Below are 19,012 nucleotides of genomic sequence, written 5' to 3' on the forward strand. Positions count from 1 at the left end.
TTTTTTATTGGTCTTTCATTTTAATTGTGTGGGTTTCTTTTTAAACATCAGCTTACTTTCTAGTACCAAAGAAGTCTGTGTTTGCAAAGTTGATTTTTGCTTTTTTCGCCCTTCAGGACACTTCTGGTGTTACAAGCTCTCATAAAACAGGCCAGCGAAAGGCCGGTCTGTTAAATGATGAAACTTCACGGCTCTATGTGAAGAAAACAATCGTGGTTGGCAACGTCTCCAAGTTAGTATCTAAGGTCTTACTAATTGTCTTAGTTGTTAGCCATTGAGTTGAATTGTGGATTAAAATTAGGAAGCAGCTAAAATTGAGGCACACTCCAAATGATAGCTATACCAGCACTCCTAGTCCAGTATCTCCTTATTGGCTGTGGGGTGTGAGCAATAGCTGTTGTGGGACCCAGGGCTAGTGCTTGTCGTAATAACAGTTGTGGAGTTTGATTCTGCACTTGCTTCAAAACTAAGCTTTTAGAAATTATTTTGACCCCTTCAGTTCTTCCAGCCCCACCACCTGCAGCACTAGGCCCTGATCCTGCAATAGGATCTGCCTGGGAAGCCCCTGAGACCCCACAGGCTCCAGTTGCAGGATCAGAACCCTGCTTTGGTGAAGCTAGGAGTCAGTATTTGATGGGATGTGGTTCAATGAAGCCAGGATAGAGCTGGACTAAGGCTACGTCTTCACTACGGGTGGGGGGGGGGGTCGATTTAAGATATGCAAATTCAGCTACGCAAATAGCGTAGCTGAATTCGACGTATCGCAGCTGACTTACCCCGCTGTAAGGACAGTGGCAAAATCGACCTCCGCGGCTTCCCGTTGACGGCGCTTACTCCCACCTCCGCTGGTGGAGTAAGAGCGTCGATTCGGGGATCGATTGTCGCGTCCCGACGAGACGCGATAATTCGATCCCCGAGAGGTCGATTTCTACCCGCTGATTCAGGCGGGTAGTGTAGACCTAGCCTAAGACAGTAGCACTGAGCTACTACGTGCTTCCCACCATGGTAAGAGATGCAGGCTTAGTTAGTACCATAGTGCTGTATGGTAATTTTTGGAAATGTCATTGAATTAAGGTGAAGACAAATTAAGGAAATGTAATTTCATGGTTTTTGTCTCAGATTGAGCATCATTTCTGTCAAAACTCTTGCAAAGCCACTTAATTTTGTCAGTAAAGTTCTGGAAATGGGTGTGGTTAAGCATAGTGCAGGCATGCACTGTGCGAATACCCTTGCATCCTATTACTAGTGCAGCTCACCTCTGGCAAAAACTAGTTAAAAAAACAAACACAGTCACAGAAATTTTGACAACTCAAAACTTCTTTTTAATTCCATTGTTTTCCAAAACCATTCCATTTTTCATTTTCCAGAACATGTTAAATATTTTTTTCCAAAATCAGAAATTTTCAAAAATGGGATTCCTTTATTCTGGATTAGCAAATTCCCCCGTGTGACTATGATGACCAATCAAAAATTGACAGTATAAAAAGGATGAAACCAGCCCCAAAATGGGGGAAGGGAGAGAATATACCTCATTTAGCAGGATCACCAAAAGTCTCATTTTTTTTTATCTAGAGTTTCTGGAGACATTTTTTTTTTAAATGGGAAAATTTAAAAAAGAAATTTAATGTTTTCTCAACATTGAAGGCTGAGTTTTGATGAAAAAAATGTTTTCATTTTGGAAAACTTTGAACAGCTCTACTTCTGACCATCAGCCCCAGCTGCAGCAGTACACGTCAGGTTTTTTTCCCCCAGAGTAGAAAGTATCAAATTAGTGGTGAATGTTGGATGTTGTTTTTCTTACTATTAGAGATGGGTTCTAAAAACACCCGTAAACAACGAGAAATCTGGGTCCAGATCTTGACTTTGTGGGTCAAGCCCTGTAGTTTATTATAAATTAAAATTTATGTATATATTATGCTTGACTCTTACCAATCTGGTATTTGAAAAAGATTCTTCAAGGTGATTTACATCTCCAAAACTGTATGAAGAGGATTTGATAGGTAAATTTCTCTCAGTAGTGAGGGATTAAAATTAACCCCCCCAATTAGGAAACCAGGATTAGATGGTGGAAATTTACAAAGAGCTATTTCACACAAAGGGTAGCACGTATATATTGAGATACCAAGGAGTGCAGTTAAAGCAAAGAGTATAAATGTACGTAAGAGCCATTCAGATTTGTTTCTGGATGAGGGGGTTTGGAGGGTTTGATGAAATGTTGGACGATGCAGTTAAAATGCTCCAAATATTCCCAATAGTATAGGCATAAATTAGCCTTTTACTGTTCCTAAAACTTTCCAAAAAGAGCGGAGCAAAATCTTTTGTGTATGTAAATTTATTTATTTATTTTTACTTTTTCTGACAGGTATATTCCTCCTGACAAGAGAGAGGAGAACGATCAGTCAACCCATAAATGGATGGTGTATGTACGAGGCTCTCGGAGAGAACCCAGCATAAATCATTTTGTCAAGAAAGTCTGGTTCTTCCTTCATCCCAGTTACAAACCTAACGACCTGGTGGAAGTCAGGTAATCAAGAACTACTTGTGTCTTTGAGTTTGTCAGGATTGAAATACTGAAATTCTCAGAAAGAATAGCACCTTCTTTTTATGGCTGCATTGTTGGTATTTTAGCTTAACTTCTAACTTGGCTTAACTAGCTAATTCTCCAGGTGTTTGTCAGCACTTGCTAGTTGTTATGCTGCAGACTTGCGAAACACATACCAGGTTGTTTTAACAGATTAAAGAGAGCCTTTTCTATTGGAGAGAAACTTGAAATGCTGTGTTTCGTATTAGCAGCATGGACTTGCGTATCTGTTATTTTCATTACATCACTTACATTGCAAGTTTGGCTGCATGCCAGACTAAACATGTTCTCGCCCACCCAGTCCAATGTGAAAAGTTCATTTTCTTTGCCAGAGTTTTTAGAATTCCCATTTGTTTAAAGATACTTGTGTGTTTCAGTAAAGAGCTTTTTTCTCAAATGCCTTTCTCCTGCTCTCTCTTGTGGCCAACTCATAATCTTGGGTTTAACCTCATGCTTTGAGGAATGACTACAATAACAGCATGGCTGTGTTGACACTAGAGAAACACAGTGCCAAATGTAGCAGTGTCAACATTCCCTCCCCCAAAACATAGTTGAAAAATATTGCCCCACTGAGGTCAACAGAGTAAACTACAGGATTTTCCCCCCATAGTAGATTTCCACTCAACTTTCTGCCACTAAGTTACGGGCATAACACACTCAGATTGATTAGGAAAGTAACTCCGATGTACATTGGCCTCAGTCCTTCTGCAGAATTTGTCTAAGCAAATTTTAAAACACTGGTGTGAAACCATGGTACATGGGATTTTTATAGGATCTGTTCCTCTCCCTGTCCCTTCTCTCCATGTCTGGGGCTATGTCTACACTACTGTGGTAAGTCGACCTACTCTACGCAACTCCAGTTACGTGACTAAATCGACGTAACTTAGGTCGAGTTACCACGGGGTCTACACCACGGGGGGTCGATGGGAGAAAATCTCCAGTCAACTTACCTTACTCTTCTCATCTACCTTACTCTTTACTAGACCTGCTAAATCGTCCGCCAGTGGATCGATCCCAGAGCATCGATCCCGGCTGTAGTGTAGACCTGCCCTTAGAAAGAACTATCTGACACCTATTTTCCCTTTTTTCACACTCCCTCAGTGAGAGTGCTGTGAAAATGAGGTTTAGGCAAATAGCATGCACTGTTCATTCCCTGCATTCCTTCCCTACTAATAAATTAACAGCCCTCATTCCCATCATTGATTTATGACCTGGAAATCTGCATACATGCCAGTATCCTTGAGACTGCATTGCTCCTGAGCAGTCAGGGTTGAAAGGGGGTGGGAGGGAAAGGCTGGCCATCTGTCCCAACCTCCGGGACTGATATAAATTAAATAAAATCCCAGGCTGATATAAATTCCTATCGTTTCTTCTTTTATAATAACCTCTCTAACGTGCATCCCTTCAGCTGGAACATACTTCCTATAAAAGGACAAACCTGCACTGGTAAGAGTATGGGTCCAGAAGTATTCAGGGAAGGTGGTGTTCAAAATGTTGCTTTGGTCTTATCTACCAACACTATAATAATGTCTTTTATGACTAGATAGATTGTAGGAGGGAAAGAATGATAACTCTGCATTGGAAATTCAGCTTGTGACAGTGTCAAATGGTACTGATTTTCACTGGTACTGACCATCTGGCATCATGCAGCTGTTTATTAAGGAACTGACTCTACTACTTTCTCTTCTGGCACAACATTCACCATTTTGGCATCATTTTCTTTTACCTTCCCCTATGCACAATGAAGATGTCTCTGTGGCTGTCTACATAGACTGCATGTTCTCTCTCTGGTGGAGAGTGGGATTGAGGATAATTAGCAGCCAATCAGGAAAGCATTCTTTTGTTTGAAGGGATGAATGTGGAAGTTGTAGTGCGGGTGTCTGTAATGTGAATTTCTGTTTGTTTCCAGAGAGCCTCCATTTCATTTAACCAGACGAGGCTGGGGAGAATTTCCGGTGAGGGTTCAGATTCACTTTAAGGACAGTCAAAACAAAAGGATCGATATCATACACAATCTGAAGGTACTTAAATAGAATGGCTGGTACAGAGGGTGATAGAGTATGCAAGAGAACCTATGGAATGTGCTGTGTTTGTGGCCTTCCTCTATTGTGTTTGCTTACCACTGACATCTGACTAGGGAGCATATGAGATGGAGATGGAAAATGCAGCAAAGTTGGTGACATCCACCATATAAGAGGTGGTGTTCCATTGGGGGCTTCCAATGTCTAAGAAGTTGGAATTGATTCTGCCCAGAGAAGAGAAGTTTTTAGCTGCTCTCCCCTGTGATTTTGGATTTTTATCATCTTCTCATCAATTTTAACTTGCTAGGCTTTTAGTAGGGGCATCTTTCTCTACATAAGGAGTGGTTGTTCTATTTAGTTCCTTCCCGTGGTCTTACCTGCAGCTACCAAGGATCTGCAGCCTGACAATTTGGCTTATCCTGTTCCTGAAGGGTGAAGAGGGAAAATCCAGAATCCTCATTTGTTTCTTATGGGCCTGACTCTTCCAAAGGCTCTTGAGTGCAGAGGATTAATGGGTGTACAGCACTTCTGAAAATGGCCATTACTTTTCTTTTCTTTTTAATTACTTGAGCTCAACCCCAGAAGAATTCAATTATTACCCTTCCTTTTTCACTATTTTTAGTTGTCGTCAAAACTTTGTCACTGCACTATTATTAGTTTGACTTGGGTCTTGTCTATGTTAAGGAAAGTCTCACCAGTGTAACTACATGGATGCCCACTCATGGTTTAGGCATATGGGCTGATTGAAAACTTTCCATCCAGACTGGGTTTTGATGGAAAATTTGTTTTTTTGACTAAATGAAAGTTTTCGCTGAAATCCTGGAAAATTGAAATAATCCAATTTTGAATTGTCACTGTTGCAATGGAGCTGTAGATGGGATGCCCCATGCTCCCCTTCTCTGTGGGCGGGCTCCCCAGCTGCACTGCATCACGGTAGTGGATCCTGGCCACGTGACTGCCCTTATGCACCGCCTCCCCTTACCTTGGGGAGAGACCCTGGTGCATTCTGGAAAATGTCATCTGGCCAGTGAGCCTGGCCTATAGAAGTGAATGGGAGCCTGAAGCAACTGAACTACAACTCCCTTGAGGCACCATGGCGGTATTTCAGAATTGAAATATTTCTGGCTTTGTCCAAAATATTCTTGATTTGACTTTCCAACAAAATCTCATCTCCACCTAGCTCTAGTAGACTTGCTACGCTGCCGAAAAGTGTAATTTATGGTGGTGCAGCTTAATCTGGTAAATAAACCAGTTAATTGGCATCAGTGTAAACCAGGGGTCTCAAACACGCGGCCCGTGGGCCGCATGCGGCCCACAGAGCTCTTCCCTGCGGCCTGCCAAGCTCCCCCCGCCCCCCCCCCCCCCCCCAGTTACTTGCTGTCGCTGCCAAACTCCCCTCACCCCCACCTCCCCCCCGAGTTATTTTATGTGGCAGCTAAGCTCCTCCTGCGCTGCTCCCCAATGTTTGGGGCCGGGTCTCTCCCCCAGCCCCGCCTGCTGCCCCCACGCACCTACCCCGAGTGTCCCCCGGCCTCACTTGCTGCCCCTTCACTGCCCCGGAGCCTGCAGCTCACCCTCTGCTCTGCTCTGCCGGCTTCTGGCATCACTTGCTGCTGCAGGGTCCTAGTGCCCCCCTCTACTAGGGTCAGCGCAGGCTGCCCTTCCCCTGCCCTAGTCCTGAGTCTCTCCAATGCCCCAAACCTCTCATCCCCAGCCCCACAGCCCTCACCCCTGCACCCCCTCCTATCCCCAAACTCCATCCCAGAGCCTGCACCCCCACTCCCTGCCCCAGCCCAGAGCCTGCACCCAGCACCCAAACTGCATCCCAGAGCCTGCACCCCCACTCCCTGTCCCAGCCCGGAGCCTGCACCCAGCACCCAAACTCCATCCCAGAGCCTGCACCCCCACCCCCTTCCCCATCCAAACTCCCTCCCAGAGCCTTAGGCAGGTGGGGGCGGAGTTTGGGGGGGGGGGGCAGGTTTTGGGCACCACTAAAATTTCTACAAACCTGCCACCCCTGGAAGAGGCAGAGCAGGGGTGGAGTGGTGGTGCAGCCCAGTGCAGTGGGGGGGCTTTACTGAGTGTGTATTATATATATTATTAAAACCGCTTGGAGGAGGAGGTGGTGAAGAGACGGGGCAGGGGCGGGGCCTCATGGAAGGGGTGGAGTGGGGGCGGGGCCAGGGGCAGCGAGGCGGGGTGTCAGTGATGCGGCCCTCGGGCCAATGCATTAGTCCTCATGTGGCCCTCGCGGTCATTTGAGTTTGAGACCCCTGGTGTAAACCCTGCTTTGTGCCAATAGATTGTGTTTATGTTAAGAATTTGCACCCTGGTGCATATGTCCTTAATGTAGAGAGGGCCTTAATCTGCTAGCATGAGTTCTTCTGAAGTTTGTATGGCTCAGGCAGTTTCTGCTACTGGGTTCTTCTGTTGGCTGGTGTCAGTTTTCATTGAAACTTCCTGTCTCTTATCTACTGATAGGACACTGGGTAAGGTGACCTCAGTGGTTTAGTTGGCCTGAGGATAAACTAGCTAAGCAGTAACAAAAATCCCATTTAATGATCCTGCTGCATATAATTGAGATTGTTTCATATTTATTTGGATTTATGCAAAGAATAAAAAGGACACTTGTCTAAGGCTAGTCATTTGTACCTTAAATTAATTTTATGTAATTAATTTAAATTAATTAGGATTTATTCTAATTAATGCAGAATGCCAATCTCCCCTCCCCCTATAGATTTTTTTCTCTCTCTTTCTCTCTCTCTCTCTCACACTCACACTCACACTCCCCTTCTCCCCCCCCCCATCTCCCCCAGCAGCAGCATGGTTTTTCTGCTCACTACAAAGTGCAAATGTTGCTACTTGCCAAAGAATGTGATCTCTAGCTTTGGTAAATTTGATATGTCACTGCTCTGCTGCAGAATCACAGTTCATTTTAGTTAGGAACTTGCTGCTGTGTTACTATTTCATAAAAGATTAGTTGTAAACTTCAGCTAAAATATTAATATTTTAACATGTTGTAATGTACTCACTCATCTAATTGTTTTCCACAGTTGGACAGAACCTATACTGGCTTGCAGACACTTGGTGCAGAAACGGTGAGTTACTGAGCTGTAGAATGGAAATGCTTGCTGTTATATAAAATCTTTCATGGACTGTGTGTCCCAGAACACTTTGCAAAGTGAGAAATTTAGTACTGGAATTGTAGTGACTGTAGCCAAGTAAAATTTTACCATAGTTTTAACCTTTCATAATAAAAGCATGGAAACTTTTTAAAAATGGCTGCGTAGGAAGTAAAAAATATTATGCTTGTAGTGAACCCACAAACTCTTCCACCTTTTATTTAGTTGTGACACTCCAAGCACCTTTTCCAAACCTGAAGAAGAGCTCTGTGTAGCTCAAAAGCTTGTCTCTTTCACCAACAGAAGTTGGTCCAATAAAAGATATCAGTTCACCCGCCTTGTCTCTCTAATATCCTGAAACCAACACAGCTACAACAACCCTGCAAACTACCTTTTCTTGTAACCATAGATTAGATTTGTATTACAACATGAAATGATAAAGCAATTCTGGGTAGTGACTTCGCTTGATGCAGTGCTCATTCCCTTAAGTCATTGATGTTTCATCTTCGTTATTTTCAAGAGAAATGCATTCAGATATTTTTAGGAGAAGCAAACTTTCCACATATAAATAGTGTATGTGTATATTTGTTAGAAGATCAGTTGAATGAGCTTAACATAAAAATAACACACAGAAAATCTAGCACACAAGTATAAAAATGAGTTACAGAAAGGAATGAGTGTAGAGGTAATAGCCAAAATAGAAAATAGCGAAGTCGGTGGCCAGCAAATGAACTACCCTGTTGATTCACAATGATTTTATGACTTGTTCACTTTTAGCCATAGTTGGGTAAACTCCTTCCTGTTGTGCTTAGTTGACTGTTTTCTGCAGTATAGATGGCAATGTAATCTAGTGGTTAGAGCTCAGTACTGTGGGATTAAAGACAAGATTCTATTTTAGACTTGGGATAAGTCACTTAACCTCAATCATAGTCTACTATCTCTAATTTTGATTTTTCCCCTCTGTTTTACTAAGTCAAAAGATTTTCTGTGGAGTTGCATGATCTCAGCTTTTCACTCAGCGAAGTAGATTTTAATATGGGTTTTCTCAAGATAGTGAGGAACATTTTTGAAGAGTAAACAAATGCTGTAGTGTATGCTTCAAGGGATTTCCAAACCAAGCGTACAAGGTTAGCCCTTAATCCTGCATTGAGATCTGATAAGCACCCCTGCACCTATGTGGAATCCCACTGACTTTAATGGGACATCACGCAGATTAGTTGTTCAGGATCCTGAGTTTGTGGGAACTTTGCCTGATGATGTTTACTGTTCGGAATTCTGTGCAGAGGTAGATATGTGCTATTTTGTTGTGGATATTTAATATCACAAATCATTGTATTTTCCTAGGTTTTGTTGTAGGCCTGATCCTGCAAGACATTTGCCCATGCAGCCTCTTTTGAAATCAATGGTAGTTCCATGTGCAGAGGTCTTGCAGGCTTTGGTCAAATTAAGGCATCCTAACTCACGATATTTGGGCTGCCAATTGCTAAGTGCATAACTTATCATAATCCTTTCACCTTTTTCTGGAAGGTAGTGGATGTTGAGCTACATCGGCATTCTCTTGGCGAGGATTATCTCTTTTCCCAGTCTTCTGAATCTGACCTTTCTGATGTCCCCACATCTTTACCATTACCACTAAGTATACCAGCGCCAGTGAAAGCTTCTTCACCAATTAAACAGTTACTTGAGTCCATTCCAGATGCTTCTGTGGAAAAAGGTAAAGCAAACTGGTATTTGTGTATTCTGATTTTGTTTAAAATACGTGGCTAGTACTGATGCTGGGGCTGTCACTTCTAATGGGTTTTTGGTTTACAAGTTACCACACACCTACTTCAAGCTATATTGAAATAGACCATAAATCATCTGACTGGCACCTGGCTGCCAAGTGTATTGAGGAAGCAACAGGCTTGTGACAGAAATTGAATTCAGAGAAGTATTATTTATCGAGTTCATTGAGTAGGCCGTTCTGCCAAACTCAGGAACAGAAAAAGCTTTATGCAGCACATACACTTGGAAAGGGCGACTTGGTGAATAGTGCTTTCAGTTCTGATCTGTGCACTTCAGATAATTTAGCCAGGTGATCTTCTCAGCCTGTTTAAATGTGTGAACATTTCAGGCATAAATGTACATTTGTGAGTGCTGGGATTGTCTGGTATCTGCAATTGTGTTGGCTGCAGAAAAGGACTGCCTATGAAGGTGTTAGGGGAGTGGGAAGGCTGCAGTATTTATGTGTCCCCCGTTGTTTTAGTATCTGCGCATCTCCCATCTTTAATGACTTTTATCCTCACAACATCCCTGTGAAATAAGTGATGTTATCCCCATTTTACATTTGCGGAGCTGGGGGGCAGAGAGACAAAATGACTTTGCACAAGGTCCCCAAGGAAGTCAGTGGTGGAACAGGGGAACTGAAGTCAGGACTCCTGATTCCCTGGCAAGCGCCTAACCACTGGACCATCCTCTAGTACAGTGGTTCCCAAACTTTTTCATGCATGATCCCCTTTGGCGCTCACCTCTGTCAACACAACCCCCAGTGGTTACAGAAAGGAGGGGGGTTGTTGGAGAACGACCCTACCCTGCATTCACCCCACAACAGCAGCTCCTGTCCTGCAGGGCTGGGCCTAGCTCTCCACTCTGGGTGTTTCATCCTAGCCAGGTTAGGCACATACGCCTCTCCGTAGATGGAGACAGAGGGACTGATGTCCCAAACCAAAGTGGCATTGCGACCCCATATGGTAAGTCACAGTGCCAATCAAATGTAGCCCTCCGCCCCTCTGTCTCTGAATTTGATTGGTGTTGCAACCTAGTGCATGGTGATTCAGTGCCACCAGGTTTGGGACATTCGCCCCTCTCCGTCTGTGGAGGGGCGGATGTGTCAAGCTTTGGTAGTGGTTTCTTTCTCTCTCCCCTCCCCCCCCCCCCCCCCCCCCCCCCCCCCCCCAACGTACCATCACCTCCCCTCGATCTGGGGGTCGTAACCCACAGTTTGAGAAACACTGATCTAGGGCCTTCTATCCAGGGATGCTGAAACACTTCACAAACATTAATTTTGCCGCATTACACCCCTTTGAGTCAGGGAATTATTATCTTTGTTTTACAGAGGTTAAGAGAGTTGTCCAAGGAAATGTGTCAGAGCTGGGAATATAACTCAGATTGCCTAACTTCCAGTCTGAGCCTTAGCCAGAAGATCCTCCCCCTTTGAAGCAAATGCCTTCACTAGGCTTAAATAGAGCAGTTTTTGCCATACCCTCCACGTTGTCTGCACCTTCTGTGTCAGTCATGACTCTCTTACTGTTGATAGGGGATTTCAAAGTAAGGACCTAGACTTTTGTTACTGCTTGAGCAGGAACATAATTCCCACTTTCAGGGGCTGTTCCTCTGGGATAATCTTTTAAGTGTTCCGAGCACTTTCAAAAATAGCTGCCACCTTTTCTTTGAACATTTGAGCAATCTTTACTTCTGTGTATCTTACAGAAACTTCCATAGGCCAAATAGCCTAAATTAAAACACTCTTCCTTAAACATGGTTTAGTCTTATTTAAACACCAATTTTTTGCACCATTAAAGCAGAGTTATTTTCTGTTATATAACAAAAGCTACCGTGATCCTGCCCTACATTCAGGCTTAGACTTTTAAATCCAGAAGGCACCATCATGATCATCTAGTCTGACCTTCCCGCCCATCGCAGGCCAGAGAACCTCACTCGCCCACTCCTGTAATAGGCCCATAATCTCTGGCTGAGTTACTGAAGACCTCAAATCTTGATTTAAAGACTTTGAGTTACAGAGAATCCACCATTTATACTAGTTCAAACCAGCAAGTGACCCGTGCCCCATGCTGCAGAGGAAGGCAAAAGAACCACACAGTGCCTGCCAGTCTAATCTGGGGGGGTGGGGGAATTCCTTCCTGACCCCAAATATGGTGATCAGTTAGACTCTGAGCATGTGGACAAGATCCACCAGCAGATGCCTGGGAAAGAATTTTGTGCGATCTACCTTTTGTAAAATCATGGTGTATTTTATCCCAATTACCATTTACCTCTGTCCTTAACTACTTTCTTTCAAAATTTGTTCTAACACCATATATACAATTGAGTTCAAACTAACAGGCCTGTAGTTTCCTGGATCACTTTTTTTCCCTTTCTTAAATATAGGTACTATATTTGCAATTCTCTAGTCATAGGGCATGACTCCTGAGTTTACGGATTCATTGAAAATGGATGCTATTGAGCTTGTAATTTCATGTGCTAGGTCCTTTTAATATTTGTGGATGAAGATTATCCAAGCCCACTGATTTGGTCCCATTAATGTGTTTTAGTTTGGCTTCCCCTCCGGGTGTGGTAATTTCTACTTCTGTATCCTCATTCCCATTAGCCATCCTGCCACTGCCCACAGGCTCTTCATTACCCTGAGTAAAACTGAGGCAAAGTAGTTGTTTAGGTGTTGGGCTATACCTCGATTATTTTTAATCTCCACCCCATCCTGCGTGTTTAGTACTCCCACTTCTTCTTTCCTCGTTTTCTTTTTATTTATATGGCTAAAGAACCTTTTATGTTGTATTTAATTTCACTTTCAAGATCCAACTCTGTTTGGCTTTTGGCAGTTCTCACTTTTTCCGTACACTTTCTGACCTCCAAGGGTGTGTCTACACTGCAGTTAGGCACCCACAGCTGGCCTGTCCCAGCTGACTCGGGCTGTTTAATTGTGGGGCAGTTTAATTGTGGTGCAGATGTTCAGGCTCAGGCTGCAGTCAGAATTCTGGGACCCTCCCTGAGCCTGAATGTCTGAACGAGGGTCCTAGAACTCAGGCTGCAGCCTGATCCCAAATGTCTGCACTGCAATTAAACAGCACCTGAGCCCTGCATGCCATAGTCAGCTGGCATGGGCCAGCTATGGGTTTTTAATTGCAGTGTAGAAATACCTCAAGAGAGCGCCTACAAGGAATGGATCAGCACGGAAAGCTTTCTGCTTTTTCCTAATAACCTGTTTGAGATGCTTGTTCATCCAGTTTGGTCTGCAACCCTTCCCTATGAATTTTTTCCTCTTGCTTGGGATGCAGGCTCCAGATAGTTTCTGCAACTTTGGCCTTGTCTATACTTACAGCTAGATCGGCAGTGTGTTGATTTAGTGGGTCTGGTGAAGTCAATGGCAGAGTACCCTCCCGTCGACGCCTGTACTCCAGCTCCCGGGAAGTCGGCGGGACCTTCTCCCGTCAACACAGCTCAGTGTAGGCACCTCAGTAAGTCTACCTAAGTTACGTCGACTTCAGTTACAGTAACTTACATAACTAAAGTAGTGTAACTTAGGTTTACTTACATCTGTACTGTAGACCAGCCCTTAGACTTAAAGTAATTCCAAGCCACCTCTACATTCAGATCCTTGAGTTCTTCAGTCCAGTCCACTTCCCCTAACTAATTCCCTTAATTTTTTAAAGTTTGCCCTTTTGAAATCAAGGACATTAGTTGCAGACCATTTTTGTTTTTCCTTCCATTTAGTTTAAACTGGACTAGGCAGCTCCTGATCTCTCGAACCAAACCTGTCCTTTACAACCAGCTCTTCTATGAGGTCCTTGCTACCTGCCAATACTAAATCTAAAATGGCATCACCTCTTGGTGGTTCAGTGACTATTTGGTGAAGAAATCTGTCAGCTATCACATCCAGGAATATCTGAGTCCTACCATTGTTAGTAGCGCTTGTCCTCCATGCTATATCTGGGAAATTAAAGTCTCCCATGATCACACAATTCCACTAGTATTTACTTTGTTAAAAATATTAAAGAGGTCTCTATCCATATCCAGGTCGGATCCTGGGGGTCTGTAGCAGACCCTGAGTACTATCCTGGTGGAGTCTCTGTTGCCTTTCTTCCCCATGCTGATTTTGAACAAGATTCAGTTTTACCCATTCCATCACTTCTAAATGCTTTACACTCTACCCTTTCATTAACGTACAGTGTCTTTCCTGATCAGCACATACCTTTCAATATCTGTACTCCAGTCATGAATACTATTCCATCATGTTTTTGTTATCCCTGTAATACTTAGCTTCATTTCCTGCACCAGTAGTTTTAGTTCCTCCATTTTGTTACCCAGGCTCCTTGCATTGGTGTACAGACATCTTAGTTCCTGTGTGGCTTCTCCCAGATTCTTTGCTTGCTCAGACAGTCATTTGACTGCGAGTATTGACTACCTGACTGTTACTGTCAGTGATATTGACATTGTCTTTTCTGCTTATCCGTTCTCCTGCCTTCTGTTATTCCTTTCTTCATTGCTGTATCCGCTTTTACTTGATTAGATGAGCATCTCCCAACCGTCTCCCCCCAGATTCCTAGTATAAAGCTCTTTTAGTTAGTTGTGCCAGCCTCCATCCCAGAAGTCTGTCTCCCTCCCTACTCAGGTGGAGTCCATCCCATGAAGACAGTCCTGTGTCCCCGAATGCCTCCCAGTGGTCAAACATCCCGAAGCCCTCCTTAATAGCACCACTGCCTGAGCCATCTGTTGATCATCATAATCTTGTCTCACCTTCGCTGTCTTCCTTTAGGGACAGGTAGAATCCCACTGAAGATCACCTGAGCCTCCATTCTTTTTAAGCGTCTTCCTTTAATTGTCATGTGTGCCCTTTGCAGTGTTCCAACAATTGAGATTTTAAAATCATTTGAATTGGGGGCAACAAACCATTCTGAGGCCATCTGAGCCCAGCAGTATGGTCTTCAGATTGCATAGCAAAACAAAGGCCGACCCTGCTGCCATTTTACTTTTTCATGGGTGTTGTGGTATCTGGTCTTGTGGGACAATTATTTTTATTAGCTGGGATGAAAAGAGAGAGAGAGACCCTTTGCTTTCCTGTTTAGCATCTATATTCCGATGCGAAGCGTATAGTGAGAGGGAGCAATTTATGCCCCACAAAATGCTAGAATATGGAGCATTGGCTTGGCTCTGGTGGCTGTAGCTCTGAGGCCTTATTTACCCTGACATCTCTGGTAAAATCTCCTGATGCAGCTCTTCTAGTTGTGGGCGTGCTTGTGTTTATGTGGCACAGCCATCCTTTCCACCCATGTCATCTACTCCTGCAGTGTGCTGTGACAGTGGTTCTGAGTTAGGGGGGTGGGGAAGGCGAAGGGGAGAAGGTTCAAGGTTTCAGTGAGTGCTTTTGATGGTCTCACACCAAAAAAGGAAAATGCAGGCTTCTGAACTATCAATACACTAGCATTTTTCAGACTTGAACAAAGACACTAAGTACATCTGGATGGACAGCCCATAAAACAAATTGAAAAGAGGAAACCTGCTTTTCAGCCTCTGGGGCCTCTACATTGGCTTCTCTGTTAGTGGCTCATTATCCATGAGTACCTGAGCTCCTCAGTAATACAGCTTCTGCCACACCAGAGTAGACTATGGGCTAATATAAGAGGGCGGTAGTCAGCCCCCTTACCTCTAGGTAATCACTCCTAAATATGCAGGGACAGGGATTTTCTTCAGGGGAAACGTCCCCTCAGCTACATTGATCTATCTATCTTATGGACACTCAAAACTTAATAGTTTTAGGTAAATCAATGTGACTTATGAAAAATATGCCAAAAACGAATGTGCATGGCTGCATATTGGGTAAGACAGTATATGGCTAGTCCGGGTCTTAATTTTTTGTTCAGGATGTATCCAGCAAAATAACACATGAAAATGCAAAAAATCATAACCGAACCCCCACTTTCTTATGCTTTATATTTGTGGACATGTTTGTCATATCTTAATTTTTGTCTGTGTAGAGAAACGCAACAAGGAATTTGATGAGTCAGCCTGAGAAACATTTCTCTTTTCCATATTTTAATCAGGATTCCCTGTGAATGCTGAAACTGAAAGACATACCACTTTTTATTCCCTGCCATCTTCAATAGAACGGACTCCCACCAAATTGGCAACACAGAAAGTAACCTTTGGCTCTCATGGAAATTCAGCTTTTCAGCCAATTGCAGCTAGTTGCAAAATAGTACCTCAGGGTCAGATTCCGAGCCCCGCAGAATCTCCAGGAAAATCCTTCCAGCCCATCACCATGAGCTGCAAGATTGTATCAGGTACATTTTAGTTTCAGTATCATACTTCATACTGAACAATGAGATTGAACTAGTTGGTCTTGTTTTGTGTCCTTTCCCAATTTTCATGCTAACATTACATGTTAGGCAATAGGGAGATCCAGTGTAATGCACTAAACAAAATTCCCTCTTTTAAAAAATAACAAACCTATACAAAATGTTTAATTTGTGAATTCAAGATTAAAAGCGGGATGGGAACTAGTTTTAGTCTCTCACTGGGCATAAATACTACCAGCAACCCACTAGAGATCACTCTTTAGTAAGACTGCTACTGCTGCTAATGGGCTCAGGTGTGAAAATTGTTAGTTCAAAACATAATATTGAAATGCATTTTGCATGTAAGGGTATGTCCATGGGAAGAAGGGCTTCTTCTCTTTGCAAATTGCCAAACTACTGGGCTGGGTAAAGTGGGTGCAGGTTTTTTCCTTTTATGTTATCAGGGAAATGCCAGGGTTTAAACTTGTATATAAATTGTTATTCTCCTAGTAACAAAGTCCCCTCCTTAGAATCAAGCCGCTTCCTCCCTTCCCCCTTAACAGTAATTCCCTGTTTGTTTAGATAAGCAGCTGATTGCTGTTGGCAAAATGATTTCCTTTTAGTAACTTCTCAGCCAGACACGGTCATACTACATTTGCCTGTACTGTTAACTCTTTTTACCTCTGGTCCCTCGTCTGCCAAACATAATGTGCATTCTCTTCACTGATGCAATGCCTTGCACCGGGCTGTATTGTTGCATCAAAAATCTTTAATGGCCAACCCTACTGGGTCACTTGGGAAACTGGGAGCCTTGCCTGTAAAGCCCCACTTTCATCTGAAGTTCATATAGAGAATGAAGAGCCAGGGTACCAAGCTGGGTGCTACTGATGATCTCTTCCCAACTTGACTTCTCCTGTGCGTGGTTGTAATTTCTCTTCTGCCAATAGTCGTCCTTGCCATCTTAAAGTAGTACCCAGGGCACCAGCAGCTTATGTTTGAATGTGTGCAAAGTGCTCTTATCATCCTAATGTACTGTCCCACTGCTCTTCTTTTCTTTGTCGCATGAGTGAGACTCTGATGCTTTCCAGTGGGTGAGAGTTACAGAACCATCTTGCCTTCCTTGAAACCCTTCAGCTTTTCTATATCAAGCTTTGCTGTTCCAGATGTTCCCCTGTTTAAACATTTCTTAGGCTCTGCTAATTTTTTCATGCTAAGACCCCGACCCCTTTCGGATTGTGATAGTCGCTGTAAATCATCAGGGTCTTCCTGGATTGAGTGTTTCTGCTCCTTGTTAGCTGTCAGTCCTCCCTCCCTCTCTCCCAAGAGAGCAGATTATTGGAGGATTGCCTTCTCCCACACAGAGTCCTCTTGCTCTGTTCCCTGATGCAGTGGCTGCCCTCTCTTTTCTGTCTATGTTCTCACTCTTCCATCCTTTTGTCTCTGCTACCCTTTTAACTCATCTGCTTTTTTGTTTTTTGTCTTCCCCTCCCCTCACCCCCAGTTTAATCCCCTTTCCACTTACCAAGAGTCCACATGGAGGTACCATAACGGCTCTTAGGGGCTCTTGCGTTTGAGCCGAGTGTGGGATAAAATAGAGGCTTGGCCCAGTGGTTGACTACCTGAGCCTACAGCCCTTTATTCATGAGCTGTTCCTGTGGTTGGCTGTAAAAGGGGGGGCTGTAGGTGAAGGAAGATGAATGGCTTCAAGGAGCTGTTCAGCACTTCACCCTCATCTACAGAAGCATATTGACAGTGCGAGTGGGGAGGTCTGGGATCATGCAGCTTTACCTATCCCTGCAGCCTTGGCACCCCGCTCAGGCTGGAAGTGCACCTTCAGCTAAATGTCCAAACTACAAGTCATTTTTTTATTATTGCATTTTTATGCCCTTATGAAATTTGAGATGGAAGTGTTGGACTCTTTTCCTTAAGGTTCTCCAATATCAACCCCAAGCCCATCTCCACTACCTCGTACCCCAACCTCCACTCCAGTGCACATGAAGTTGGGGTCTGCTAGTTCAGTCATTAATAATCCATACGTTATTGTGGACAAGCCGGCACAGATGGTCGGAGCAGCAGCCACAAGCACAGGTGCGTAATTTGATCCGTAGAAGGTAGCAGGTTAGTTTTATACATTCAAGCCTATCTTCACTTAGATCTGTGAAGATCTGAAAGCCTTTTACAAAGGAAGATCAGTATTATTGGTTTGTATAATTAATGTACAGAATGTGTCTTTTTAACGTTAAAGGAATTGGCTTTCGGCCGTGACAGAAAAAGCAAGGCCAAATAGAAATCTCACATTCCTTTCCCCAGGGAGTGTACACATTTCAGAGATGAGGAGCAAGGAATGTGAGGCTGTGCTACACACTGATAAAAAGCAAGGACACTTAAAATGAAGCTGTGCCTTTGCCATGGCAAAGTGCTCCCCCCCCGCACCCCACCATCTTTAACCCAGAAGTGTGACCTGCCAGTACTAGAGTTTCCAGCATGCATTTCTCTAGCTGTATCAAAACAATAGGTCAATTGGATTAAGATGGTCTGGAGAGGAGCTGAATCAACCTTTGTGCTACTGTGAACTTTCATTCAGCTGCTTCTAGCTGGTTGGCCTCAGGCCCACCCCAGACTCATTTAACTAGATCCCCGTGGTGCTTCAGAGGTGACGCTAGGGGAACCGGTGCAGTCTGTCGATCTGGGGAGTACAGATTGCAGGAAACAGGTGGAAGGCAATGTGAGCCAGCTGGAAACCCTTGCCTACATGTTGGAGGAAAAATAACTGCTTGTGAGTCCATTATTAGAGACAGGCTAAGAACTTCCTGTCTAAACGCACGTATACGTAATTACATATAGGTGTATATAGTAGCTTCTCAAAATGACACTTGGAGCTGACATAGTGTGTTCATCCTGGTTACAGTGATCCATGTAGTATGTGCCTTTCACTAGACATAGTTGAAAAAGGGGAAAGATCTTCATTAAAATGTCCCCTTTTTTGGTCAGAAAATCACATTTTTTCAATGAGTAGCCCCCTACAACTGTATGGGAGGAAAACTGAATGGTGGGAAACCACTGTATGTTTGCAGTAGCTGAATTTCTTTTAATCTCTGTTTTTGAGCTCTCTTGTTGGGTAAATCCGATGCAATTTGATAGTGAGTGGAATTTTCAAAAGCACCTAAGTGGCTTAGGGGCACAAGTTCCACTGGAAGTCAGTGAGGACTTGTACATCAGAGTCACAGAGGTGGTTTTCAA

The 19,012-nt window shown here is 43.7% G+C and overlaps 1 protein-coding gene across 1 annotated transcript in view; it reads left to right on the forward strand.

The window, feature by feature from the left end:
* YEATS2 (YEATS domain containing 2) overlaps positions 1–19,012 on the forward strand; it is a 72,850-nt gene that overhangs the window by 15,734 nt on the left and 38,104 nt on the right. The window contains exons 7-13 of the mRNA XM_024216801.3: positions 117–232; positions 2,363–2,524; positions 4,491–4,602; positions 7,656–7,700; positions 9,252–9,438; positions 15,539–15,778; positions 17,702–17,860. Coding sequence (XP_024072569.1) covers positions 117–232; positions 2,363–2,524; positions 4,491–4,602; positions 7,656–7,700; positions 9,252–9,438; positions 15,539–15,778; positions 17,702–17,860 — 1,021 coding nt within the window. The remainder of the gene's footprint in view (positions 1–116; positions 233–2,362; positions 2,525–4,490; positions 4,603–7,655; positions 7,701–9,251; positions 9,439–15,538; positions 15,779–17,701; positions 17,861–19,012) is intronic.

Source organism: Terrapene carolina, unplaced genomic scaffold (assembly GCF_002925995.2).
Source record: "Terrapene carolina triunguis isolate 2854851 unplaced genomic scaffold, T_m_triunguis-2.0 Scaffold88, whole genome shotgun sequence".
Classification (NCBI taxonomy): Eukaryota; Metazoa; Chordata; order Testudines; family Emydidae; genus Terrapene; species Terrapene triunguis.